The 12,996-nt window shown below is 39.8% G+C and overlaps 1 protein-coding gene across 3 annotated transcripts in view; it reads left to right on the top strand.

Annotated features, from left to right (window-relative positions):
• The window catches only part of GALNT13 (polypeptide N-acetylgalactosaminyltransferase 13), a 153,031-nt gene that overhangs the window by 101,951 nt on the left and 38,084 nt on the right, over positions 1-12,996 (top strand). For all 3 annotated transcript variants that reach the window (XM_030488320.1, XM_030488318.1, XM_030488319.1), the window contains exon 9: positions 2,664-2,844. In XM_030488320.1, coding sequence (XP_030344180.1) covers positions 2,664-2,844 — 181 coding nt within the window. The remainder of the gene's footprint in view (positions 1-2,663; positions 2,845-12,996) is intronic.

The following is a 12,996-nucleotide window of genomic DNA, read 5'->3' as shown; positions in this document are numbered from 1 at the left end:
AGTAAAGTAATAATTCATAAAATCATTGCCATGCTTTGAAAAATCTAGGCATGTTGGAGGAAAGATACAGTTTATTGGAAATACCTGTTTCCCAATCTATAGGATCAAGTAAATTCTATCCCTGGAAATTTTGCTGGATTAAAAAACCATGATGAATGTTAAAATGAAAAAGACTGCAGTAAAATTTAATGACAGTTTCTCTCAAAAATTCTTGGAGCATTACAGGGAGCAGTCAGCAGTGTCAGTAAAAGGCTTCTGGCAGATATTGAATATCTGAGTTGAGGTATTGTCTGGAAAGAGTTCTTCAATAGCAAAGTATGAGGGACAATTTGCCTAGAGAAGCTGTGGCTGCCCCATTCCTGAAAGTGTTCAAAGCCAGGTTGGATGGGGCTTTGAGCAACCATGAACTAGGAACTAGGTGATCTTTGAGGTCACTTCCTCCCAAACCATTCTGCGATTCCGTGAATTTGGGTATTCACTATGGTTGCAATGAAAAGTGTATTACCATACACTCTTCAATGTATAACCATAGTTTATCTTGTCTATGTGGTGAACAGATCTCTGGAATCCTGCAATCCTTAGCCAATATATGAACTCTTGGAAAGTGCAATTTTACCAGGGGATATTCAGGAAGGTTGATTTGTTTGGGGTTTTTTAAATAATACTGAAAAGTCCTTTTCTTCTATACAGGGTGCAGGTTCATCTGCATTCCTATGACAACTGTAATAGATAGCAGATTGTACCAAGGACAGCCAAAAAAGGGCTTAAAAAATGTACAGGAACATACTTTAAAAAAAAAGTAAAAAATTGTAGGGTTGGAGGAATTTCCTGCCAGGGTGAGGTAGGGGAAGAGCAACAGCAACTGGGGGGATGCTGGTCCCCAGACAGAGACTGTGGGTTGGAGGTCACCTAACACAGCATCTGCTCATTACTGCCCCATCTGCTGAGTTACCCCCAGGTTGCTCTGTGAACCTATTAGTAGTGCGTATTTCTGTTGTAACACCTGCTCCTGTTTGGTACCATCACGTGTTCCTTGGCATCCGTCAACTTGAAGTTTCACCTGAGCTAACTAGTTGTCACTGAGCTGCAAAACACAAGATGTTAAACACAAGAATATTTTGATGTTGTCATTGCTCATCCCAACAGAGTACCTCACTTAGCATACTAATGAAATTATATAAAAGGATTTAGTCCTAATTAAATAAAATCTGCTTAAGTTACTATGGTAACTTATATCTGTGTCGAGGAGCTCTAATTACAAGACAGTATCGGCATTCCTGTTTAAAACACCCGATGGTTCTTAAATTCTGTATCTTATTACCAGAGGTATTGTAAATTCTCGTCCTGCTGGCTGCTTAGGAGGAGAGTAAAGCAGAGGGTGGGACGAGTCTAAATAAGGAATTGGGCAGTTGTTAGTACCATTGTTGATGCCAGAATGTCAGGGAACCTTTGAGAAGAATGAACCCCAAGGATTTGATCTTGCCTGGCAGAACAGCAAAACTTTGTCACCCCGTATGCTTTGTTTGCTCCTGTTGTTCACCTAACTGCCTGTGTTCTGCCTCCAGTTCTGCAAACTTGGACATTCAGCCATCCTTAGTCTCTTCTCTAGTTCTTTTCAGAGCTTGGAAAGATGGGAGCTTGCAGAACAGCAGTTAATATGCAGAGATATGTCATACCAAAACTCTAGTGATCTCACAGAGAAATACATTCCTTCACTTAACAACCAGGCATTGAAGTCCAGATTATTTTTTTTTTATACTTACACAGTCATGGTGAATGCACTGAGCTTACTCAGAGTATACATTTTTGCTCCAGTAGTGGAAAGGGACAGTTTGCATCTAGGAGAAGTTCATCAAATTCTCTGCTTTGTCTATAACTTTTTTTTTTTTTTCTGGAGTTGGTCATAGTGCTCACCAGCATGTGAACCAGAGAAGATGCATTTTGTATTTGTGTTTCACTTCTGTGGTTCTGTGATGTTCAGAGTACCTGTGCTTGCTGCTTTCTGTTGCTGTCTGTGGTAGCAACCAAGATCAGCTGTTCATCGTCATGAACATGTTTCTGCTTTGAAAAATATGTATATTTGTATGTAAAAGTTTTTCTTTGTTTCTTTCCTCACAAGAGGAAAAATTTTCACGCTGAGAACAATCAGCCATTGGAGTAATCTCCCTAAGGAAGTAGTGGACTCCCCAGTGTTGGACACTTTTAAGATTCAGCTGGACAGGGTGCTGGGCTATCTAGTCTAGGTCATGCTTTGCCTAGAAAGGTTGGACCAGATAATCCTTGAGGTCACTTCCAAGATGGTATTCTGTGATTCTATGAAATATTATAAAATCCTGGAAAGTTCAAATAATGATAGTATACATACCCTACACTTAATCTGTTATAAGATGACACCTGAATTGGTGCTTTGTGTAGGTTTATGTTACAATATAGGACACAGAACCAGGTGAACCATTCACACAAGCGTTCGCATTGCAGTTAAAGTCTGTGCACTTTCATTGCTGTCAAGAGTTGTGCCCCTGCTGTTTCCCTTAAACTTTGAAATTTCCTGTTGAATAAATGGGGAGAGAGGTGCTAACCCATCTGTCAGAGTCCTTCCTGCTATAAACTCGACATGATTTGTATTTGATTTAGTCAGTGTTTTCTGCATCTTTTAATTTCAGATTTGGCAGTGTGGCGGCTCCCTTGAGATTGTCACCTGCTCGCATGTTGGCCATGTTTTCCGAAAGGCAACACCTTACACCTTCCCTGGTGGCACAGGACATGTCATTAACAAGAACAACAGGAGACTGGCAGAGGTGTGGATGGATGAGTTTAAGGACTTCTTCTATATAATATCCCCAGGTAAGAAATTATTTTCTGTGATATTATGATCTGTAAAGCTGTCTGGAAAAAAAAGAAAATATAAATGTAAGGCACATACAGGTAAGTGTAGACATGTGTATGCATGTATATGCACTAAAAGTTGAGACATAACAGCAAAAGTGCTTTCAAAATTCAAGGGAATGTCCTTTCCATATGTCAAAACCTTTTAAATCCTCTTCTCTTAGGAAGAAAATGAACTCTATCCCAGCTGAGACTTGGACACCACAATAAAAGTATCAGTTAAGGCTCCTTCTTTCCTGAAGATCATAATGGGTTTTTTTCCAGAATATTATTCTCATAATGTTAGTTTGCAACCAAGTGGGAAAGCTCTTTGCTCCGTTTAGTCTGAGATGCAGAATTTGGCTGGATCATTGGGATGATCCCTGAAGGTCCCTTCAGAGGCATCAGTGGGAGAGATGGTGGAGGTGCTTTGGGTCACTTAATGGGGAGGAGCAGCCCTTTAGAGCGCAGCACAAAGTTTACCTGTTCACTTGAAAAATTAGGCTTGGAAACAATTCAATTTTTATCAAACACAGAGTTTTAAACTTTTTTTTTTTTCTTCCCCTGAACAAACACAAGAATCAAAAACTTTTAAGGAATGGCCATGATCAGGAATAAAGAGTATATACTTTCAGGACTGGCTCTCTGGCAAAGACTGTTTTGGACCTGTATTTCAAGTAGTCCTTTGTTCACAGCCAATCTCTTAAAGCAGACATTTTCAGCTAAGCCTCTTCTTTCTATAAATCAGGACCAGTAGTTTTATTTAACTTTATTTAGCTGAAATAAATGAAAAACTATGTGTAATATACTTCATAATGTTATTTTTCTTTTAGAGATTTGTATATAAAATAGAAAACTATCCTGAGTAGGTTTTTTTACTCCCAACAGTTTTACTGATACCTCAAAAGTATACAGCTAATGAAACCTCGATTTCTTCAGTTCAAAAGCCAGAACATGCAATGCCTCATGTACGAAAGCCAGTTATTTTCCATAGTATTTATAAATGATTACTTAAAATGTCTGTGGTAGAGAGTAGCCGTAGACCACATAAGCTGTTGTTGCTATTTTATTGTCTGCTCTGGGATAATCTTCCCATTCTTCCATATTTAAACTTTCTTACAATTTAAATTCTGTAGCAACAGAAGCAGTTTAAATTTTCACTATCACCAAATAGTGAACCCTGGATCATGTTGTTATCCGTATGAGTTTTGTGTTTATCTCCAGCACAATTTACTGTTGTTATACCTCAGCTCATTCTGGCTGCAGACCCGCTTGTTTCCACAAGCTGTTTTGGTGCTTTGATTTTTCCAGGGGCTCAGGACATCTCAGTCAATCATCAGGTGTCAATATGTTATCACAAGCTGTGAAGTCAAAAGAGTCTTGTATTCTGCATGGGTTATCGCACGTGCTGTGTCAGTCACAGTGTGTGCTCATAAAATATTCTAAGTCTGTCTTGGAAAGCCCTTATCAAGCAAAAAAATTGAAAGCACCATTAAAAAAAAAAAAAAAAGGAAAAAGAAAAAGCCTATGCACATCTGGAGTGCCTGGTTAATAGTAGAAAAGATATTTATGTATCTATACCTTATATACACACTAAATATAGATGTATATAAATGTGTATATAACCAAAAGATACAAGCATAAAACAAATCCTAAAAAAAAAAAAAAAAATTAGTCATCAGAATGGTGATCCCCATCAATCAGATGTTTGGGTTGACACTGAGTGCTTTTGGGAAGCATTCACAGTGCTCTGTCTCCAGCTTGGAGGAAGGGCCATCGCATCATAAGAGAGAGAGTTGTAGACAGATCTCCTCTGTCTTTTTGAAATACCTTCTTGGGTACAGCTCCTTGTGGTACTCTGGCAATAGGGGCAACAGCATGGAAAACCTACAAAGGAATAGCTGGTCTCCTCAAGGAAAAGGAATTCTGTTCTCTCCAGGGAACAGCCCATGGGGAAAAGTTTCTTGGTCCGGTAGGAGGGATGAAACCATGGAAGAAGACTAAATGTTCCTGAGTTCAGGACCGGTGGTAACAAGAGCCAAACTAGCCAGCGATGTGGACTATCATCCCTCAACAGCCCACGTTTTGTACTGGTGGCAGCGGTGTTCCTGGAGGGCTGAACAGGGTCTCCAGAAGCCATCAGTACCTTTGAATCCTGTTTGTCCTCTGCTCTCTTTGCTGCTTCTGAGTCATGGTGAAGATGAGCTGCTGCCTCGGTCTGGAGGAACAGGTCTGCTATTAAAGCTGCAGGTGTTTGTTACCTCTTATGGTGCTGACTGCACAGGCATCATGTGCTGCACCTCACTGGAGCGTGCCATGGATTTCAGTTGTACTGGGTTTAACAAAATTCAACAAAAACCATACCACGAGTGAAAAACAACCATATTGACAGGGTCCTCTTAAATATGGAAATTGAACTTTGCGTGATATAGGCAGGACTGTGACCCTTTATTATATCTGCCCAATTAAAGCTGAAGGAATATGGTGCATGACAGAAAATTTGGCTGTTTCTAACATAATTGGTTTCTGTTCTCCTACAAAAGGAAAGGAAAAAATCAGAGAAAATAAATATGACACTGATAAATGAATATCTAATATGATGTAAAAGTGAATTCAAAACACATGTAAGATGCAGTCAAGTTCCAACCATAAATATATCACAAGGGATTAGCCATTTTTTAGTTCAGTTCTCCCTGATTAAGTTCTTTTTTGTTAAACTAAATGCATTTCTAATAATTTATCTTGAAAGCATATATTTTCTTATGAGTGAGGTATGCAAGTACTAACAATGTACATTCAGCACGTAGTGTGTGGGGTGAATACATTGCATTCCCTGTGCTTTTATGTTCTGCCTTGGCAGCAAGTTTCTCAGGGCTGATTAAAGCATTTAGGTGAGCTGAAGCTCTAAAAGTACCCTACTAAGGGCTATTTAAAATACAATACATTTAAAATGAGATATTAGCAAAATGTATTCAGAGGCAACTGGAATAGTGATATACATGGCAGGATAATTTTAAAACAGTTTTGAAGAGTGCTGGTTGAAATTGCTTCAGTGCTCACATTTCAGTTAAAAAAAGCTTCCAAATTGGTTATGTTCTGATTTTCAAATTCCTAAACGCAACACTCCAAATCCTGGATCAGAAATTTTCTTTTTTTCTCTCTCTCTTTCTTTCTTCCATTGCTTTTCTTTTTGTTTTGGGGCCTTCTAATTTAGGGTCCCTTTGTTTACAGCGGGACTCCCTTTAGGGCTTGATATTTATTTATTTATTTATTTATTATTAAAAATCCTTTTTTACACACAATTTCCCCTGAGGTACTCTGAGTGGTGGAAGTGTGGAATTTAGAGCTGAGAAAAAGGTTAAGTTTGGATGGAGAAATTAAAATAAAAAGACCATGGAAAAATATATCTGATTTAAGCTTGCCTTTGACTGGCCTGACTAATTCTCCAGCGCATCTGCAAAAGCTGGAGCAACACCCTCACTACAGACTTCCCCTGCTCTGCTCCTTTGATGACTTGAAGTGTCAGAATACAGTACAATACAATACAATAGATTAATGTGGAACCACCCTCCTAAAAGAAAATAAAACTCAGGAAAGAGGCAATAGGAAATACCCCGTCGCAGAGTGCCATGTGAAATGGAGTGATGTGGTGGTAACTCTGCAGGTCTAAATCGTTGAAATATGAGATTTAGTTTTGCGAGTCAGCGAGGAGCGTGTTAGATGGTGTAATCAGGACCTTAATCCTTTCTGCTGCTGGTACCAGCCTGGAGCTGTCTGTGTGGTGTGGCTGTAGCAAGGAGTTATTTGGTGTGGCCATCTTCATCAAGAAGATGGATGGGCAGATGGATGCTCTCTGGGTTTGGAGGAGTGATGACATGTCATCTTCTGAACTGGCCAGTATCCTGCCATTCAGCTGGGTGGAAAATGCCCAATTTGGACATTTGGAGTTGTGCAGATGCTTTTGATGGCAGAAACCATTGTGAAGCCCTGTCTAGAAAGGCATGTCAAATAAGCCTGCATTTTGAACTCTCCTCATTAGCACTTGTACCTTGGACAGGAATTACAGATTATTTCATATTGTGTTAGAGAGGAGCTTCTGACACCACTTGGGATAATTTTGCGGCTACCTTCACAATTTCATAGGTTTCAGCAAGCAGCAGGGGAGGATTTTTTCAGTGACATTTTTTAACTTGGATGTCCAATATTAGGCTCTGTATCCTGCATTTCATCAGCTGGTTTCTGAGGTGAGAAGACATCCTTTCTCCCATGATGAAGACCAATTCTTGCTGTAGGCCATTTGAATTTAGGCTCCTATGCACAGATATAAATGCAAGGCTATCTTAAACGAACCATTTTTCAGCACTGACATCCAGTGAGATACCATGCATTGCAAATACTGCTTTCCACAGCGATTCCTTTGGGAAGGAAGGCCACTAGATGAGCATCCTTTTCCTCCCTGCACCTGAGGAGGATATTTCTGTATCAATTTCCCTAACCCTAACCCTATCAAAATTTCCCTGGGTTGGCACCTGGCTGGGATCATTTTGCCTGTTCTTTTATACTGATAAAATGCCAAGGTGGCTCTAAAAAAGCAGACTCCATCTGAAAAGACGGGAAGATAAGAAGAAATCAAACCCACCCTGCAATGTTTTGGCTCCAGGTGCAGGATTGTGCAGAGAGGGAGGGAGGGGGATATGCCCTCCACACCCCCAGGGTATCCTGGTGGCTCAGCTTCCACCACTCCTAACCTCAGGATGCAAGTCAGTAATTCCTAGGTCATTTGCTTGCAATTGTTATTTATAGGTACAACTGTGGAGCCAACACAGCATAAAATGATTTAGGTTTTTTGTCATAATGATTTTTAATGAAACAGTTTCTTTTTGTTAGAAAAGTTGGGATGAAATGTGACTGCGCTTTTTGTATTTATTGTTATTACTTGTCTTTCTATGAACAAAACTGCTACTCGCTTCTGATATGAGCACAAATCAGCAGAAATTTAGTGCTTCTAAATGTACTCTCTCCTTTACACAGTTACACATTTGAACAAGATTATGATACCAAATTCAAATAGAGAACCTATGGACAAAATTCTATTGAAATAAAGGGTGAAATTAGGTCAGTAACTGTGGTGTTGGCAGGACAGGATTTCTTTTAACTCAAAATGTAATGTCTGTTGTTGCTTCAGTCACTGGAAAAAATCTCAGTATAGGTCTCCTTCCTATATTCTGATCTTTTTAAAAGTTATTTATGAATATGCTATATCAATTAATGGTTAAAATGTGATGATGACGTTCCCTGGGATTAACAAGCAAATGGAGGAGAAAGGTACTTAGGGGGTTTAGAAAATAAAGTTAATAACATTTAAACTAAAAAGTCTTCTCAATAAAAATGCATATGAAATAGTAGATTGTTTTATTAGGTAATTTCTAAATGTCAGAAATTGTTCCAAGTAAGACTGCTTTTTTATCCTTTTGTCTGGCACGCATTTGTCTTAGTTTATTAATCTGAAAAACAGATCTCTCGATAATTCTGTTGGAGAACAAAGAAAGTTGTATTTTAGTAATTAGGTCTCTGAAGTTATTATCCACCAGCGCACACTCATCTACCCAGTTCTCCTCTGAGACCTGATTAATCTGATTTCTTAGATAATGTCCTAAGAGAAAAAGGAACCAATGGTTGCTCACAGTGGTATTGTGTTAAATATATCTCTTGGCATAATTAGGGCGCACACCTAGTAATTGTATTTCAAGGTAAAAGTCTTGATCAGTTGAGTTCTGATTAGCTTTCTTGAGGCAATCTGGTTGTAAAAATATAACTCTGCTGAAGAAGAGCCCAGCTGAAATTTTTTGTGGTCTTGGACGTATTTAAAATTGCTGCCTTCCCTTGTCTTTGTAGAAGCTGAGTGTGGGCAAGAATAAAATCTTATTTCTGCTACCTTTAAATTTGGTCATCCTGTCTGTTGCCTGTTTGTTCATGCCATGTGCTCAGAATGAGTTTGGAACAAGAATGTTAAATACACGTGTGCTGGTTTTGGTTGGATTAGAATAAGCATCCTATATATATTTAAAAAAGAAAGAAAAAAAGAAAACAATTCTGTGCAAAGTATTTTGAGTTGAAAAAAAAATGGTTAATTTCCGACATGGTGAGAGTTCTTGTAGAACAAATACTCTATTTGTGTCATTTGTCATTGATGTGCAGGGAAGCAATGCAGTTTTGTTTTCACTGTGTCTTCTGGAGTGATGAGTGGCTTTGCTCTCTGTCTGGAGTACGGCCCCAGGGTTGTGAACACTCTTTGCTGAGACGACTACGGGTTTGAAAAATGAGAGTAAGATGACAAAAAACAATTGTAGTGAGGAACGCTTATCTTTTTGTTTTAGTAGAAATACTGTATTTGATAAGGAGGTTTGAATTTTGCTTGGCAAATTAGGAAGCTAAGAGTCTGCAGCGTGATTACAGCCTGAAACTGTAAGAGCCAAATAATTCAGGAGATCTTAAAAAAAAAATCTCAGAAATGCTGGATACATTTCAAAGGGGATTAAAGGAAATCCCTGTTTCAGGAAAGAAATTCATGAATTTGTTCTGAAAAACTGAGGAGCTGCTGAGTATTGTGGATTTAAGATCCTTTCCAGCCCAACCCATCTCATTCTATGGTTGTATGGTTGCCCATGTTACAGTTGACGTCCCCAGCGCTGCGAAGCATGTCTCAATTAGGATGAGGTTAAAACGGTGCAGGGTAATTGACTTTCCTCCTAAATCAGTACAAATCCTCACAGTTTTCTGACTACAAAGTGTTTTTTCTTGACTGCTTGGGAATGCAAAGTGCCCCAAAGGGAGATGGCCAACCTCATCCCACTGAGGCAAAAAGCACCCAATGCAATGCCAGACTGCAAAGCAGTAGTTCTTTGCTGTTACCATAGAATCACAGAATGGTTTGGGTTGGAAGAGACCTAAAGTTCATCTAGTTCCAACCTCCCTGCCACAGACAGGGACATCTTCCACTAGACCAGGTTGCTCAAAGCCCAAGGATAACCTGGCCTTTATCACTTCGAGGGATGGGCAGCCACAGGTTCTCTGGACAACCTGTGCCAACGTCTCATCACCCTCATGGGGAAGAAATTCTTCCCTCTGTCAATTTAAAGCCGTTCCCCCTTGTCCTATCCCTTGTCCTTGCCCTTGTATACCAACATCTTTTTCTCATATGCAAAAACGTGTGTCTTATTTTATTGTTTCCAAAACATGTAAGCATGTCTGTGTATACCCAGATGGAGTGCCATTTATGTACGTTCTCAGCCTGTTCCAGTCCCCCAGCACACTATTCCTATCAGCTATCAGCCTTGCTCCTTTTTCAAGTCATTCCAGCACATCTTATTCCATTCAGCCTGTATATTCCTAAATGTAGGCAGTTATGTCAATTTATGCATTAAAATATAATATCAAATCATTGAATGGAAATAATCACATGCTCAGAATAGGCCTGCATTTGCACAGTCAGCTGAAAAAGATAATGCACATAATAGTTCAGTTTCTCCACACACTTAGCGCATTGCTAAACCACTTTATCTTCTTAATAATCAGTTAGTATTCAATTCCCATCTCCTACCTAGTCTGTTAAAGTCAGGCTAAAATGCAAAGTTACATTAGTTTTTGAGCACTTTGTTTAAAGCATTAGTGAGAATTTAAATATAGTACTTTATGATTTTAATTTGGGATTACAAGATAAGTGCTTGTGTTTTACTTGGGTTTACTCAGCAGATGATGTGAAATCCTCCTTTCAAGTGTAATTATATAATTAGGTTGATAATGACTGTATCAATTTAGGAAGCAAGAGCTCTTGATAAACATTTTCCCTCTTCCCTTACCTATTTTGCATTTTAGTGCTAGAGGACTGCCAGAGCTGCAAACACACTAGTTCCAAAATAAGTTCATTTAACCCGTGGTGTTATGATCGTGCAGTGAAATATGTGTGGCCATCCTTGGGTGCCTGTGCAACAGCTGAGCTCTGTGCTGGTTTGGTTAGAAAAGCACCCACCCAGAGGAAGGAGGATTTTTCCAGGGGAGCAAAGCACTGCACTGTGAATTGGGCTGCTCCTCCCGTAGTCTGCCATGAGCAGGAAATGCATCTGCTAGGGATAAAAAAAAGGAAAAAGAAAGGGGGTGGGGGCGATAGGGAAAAAAAAAAAAGAAAAGGAAAAAGGAGGGGGGAAGAAAGCAAGTAAAAATTTAATACAACTTTTTCAGCATCATAGTTCCCAAAGGTCTTGGGGACTGTGCTCAACCAGCTGTAGGGCTGAATGCATCATAGATGATGGCAGAAATTTCTCACAGTCACTCAGTCTCAGGCTAGGTATTAATTCTGCCCTTGACAAATATGAATGTATTCATGTAGGCACTCTTAAGTGCCAAAAATGTTCTTTTGAGTCCATATGTACAGGAGACTGCTCAGACAGGCCTTTACTGTGGTACCTCTAGGAGGAGAATCAGTGCAGCAGCTGCTGAGCTATAGCTTCTTGAATCAAAAAAAATACCTTTCTTCTATTGCTTCTCTGATTATATTTAAGACACTAGTATTGAAAACATGAATCATATTGATAATCCTTGCTTATTGAGTTTCCATGTTTGGAAAAAAACCCACAACAACCAAAACCAGCAACAACAAAAAATTGACTAAAAGCAATTGTGCTGCAAAATACTTATCTTTATAGTGTTAGTCACTGTTCTTAACTATTCAAGTAAAAATGATATGTGTCTATATATACACACAGATTTTCCTCACAGGTAGGTGAGGAGGTGTCTGAGATGAAGAACCGTGCTAAAACTGGGGGTGATTTCTGAGGCTGCGTGCCTGTGCTCTGCAGAGGGGATGCTGCCCCAGTGGCAGGAGAGGGGATGTGAGGATGGCGGGGCTGGCTTGTGGTAAGTCCAGGGAGGTCATGTTGTACCCATCCCTGCTCCTCCTGGGTGATCCAAGCAGACTCTTGTGGATCCCTCAGTCTTTGGTTGACTGGTCAGGTTCACCCAGCCAATGTAATTAATCAAAGGTAACAATCTAAAAATGAATAATGCTCTTCAAACACCACTTGATGGTCAAGAGTGACCAAAAATATTGACTAATGCTGAAAAGGGACAAAAGTGAATAGTTGAATGAATTATTTACCTGAAAGCGTTTGCCCTGATCCCATTTCTGGTTGGTATTACTCTACTGGAATTTATCATTCAAGAAGGAGCAGCCACCTAGGAGGCTGCTGCAGTGGGTGCTGCAACAGCTTTGTTCTGCAGGGGCTCACATTTCCTTGTAGAATACTTGGCTGTCATTCATAGACTCATATAATACCAGGTTGGAAGGGACCTCAAGGCTTATCTGGTCCAACCTTTCTTGGCAAACCATGATCTAGAGTAGGTGTCCCAGCACCCTTTCCAGCCATATCTTAAAATTGTCCAGTGTTGGGGACTCCATCACTTCCCTGAGGAGATTATTCCAATTGCTGGTTGTTCTCATGGTGAAAAGTTTTCCTCTTGTATCTAGTTGGAATGGCTCCAGAAGTAACCTGTACCCATTATCCCTCATCTTCTTCATGTGACTCCTTGCAAACAGGGAGTCTCTCCTTTATAGCTACCCTTTAAATACTGGAACATGGTGATAAGGTCTCCCCTGAGCCGCCTTTTTCTCTAGGCTGAACAGGCTCTGTTGTCTCAGCCTTTCGTTGTATGGCTTCCCAGTCCTTGGATCATCAAACTCTGATTTTTGACAAGAGATTACCCCTGCTTTCCATCGCGGATGTCCATCTCCAGCGTACCAGTTGCTTTCCACAGTGGTTTTGTGACAGAGGGCAGTGAAGTACTGTGGATGCTTTCCCACAGGGAATGTTTGTAGGAAGAAAGGGCAGGAGTTGCTGAATACTCTGTTATTAAAACCAGCAACTGCTTGAGAATTAATAATGTTTGACTTAGTTTCTTGGATTGTCTAGCTTGATGTAATTCAAATATACTTATGAGAGGAGGTGCAAGAATTTGCGTGTTCCTGTCTTCTAGTAGTTCCAAAGGTCTTGACTTGTTAATACAGCCCTAACCTAAAGCTGTGGTTACAAGCGAGCTTAAAACCTGGCCTCCTAGATGCCATCCCTCTTTTGTGTG

The sequence above is a fragment of the Strigops habroptila genome, chromosome 5 (assembly GCF_004027225.2).
Source record: "Strigops habroptila isolate Jane chromosome 5, bStrHab1.2.pri, whole genome shotgun sequence".
Classification (NCBI taxonomy): domain Eukaryota; kingdom Metazoa; phylum Chordata; class Aves; order Psittaciformes; family Psittacidae; genus Strigops; species Strigops habroptila.
Note: the sequence above shows the minus strand (reverse complement) of the source record. Positions and strands in the feature narration are given on the sequence as shown.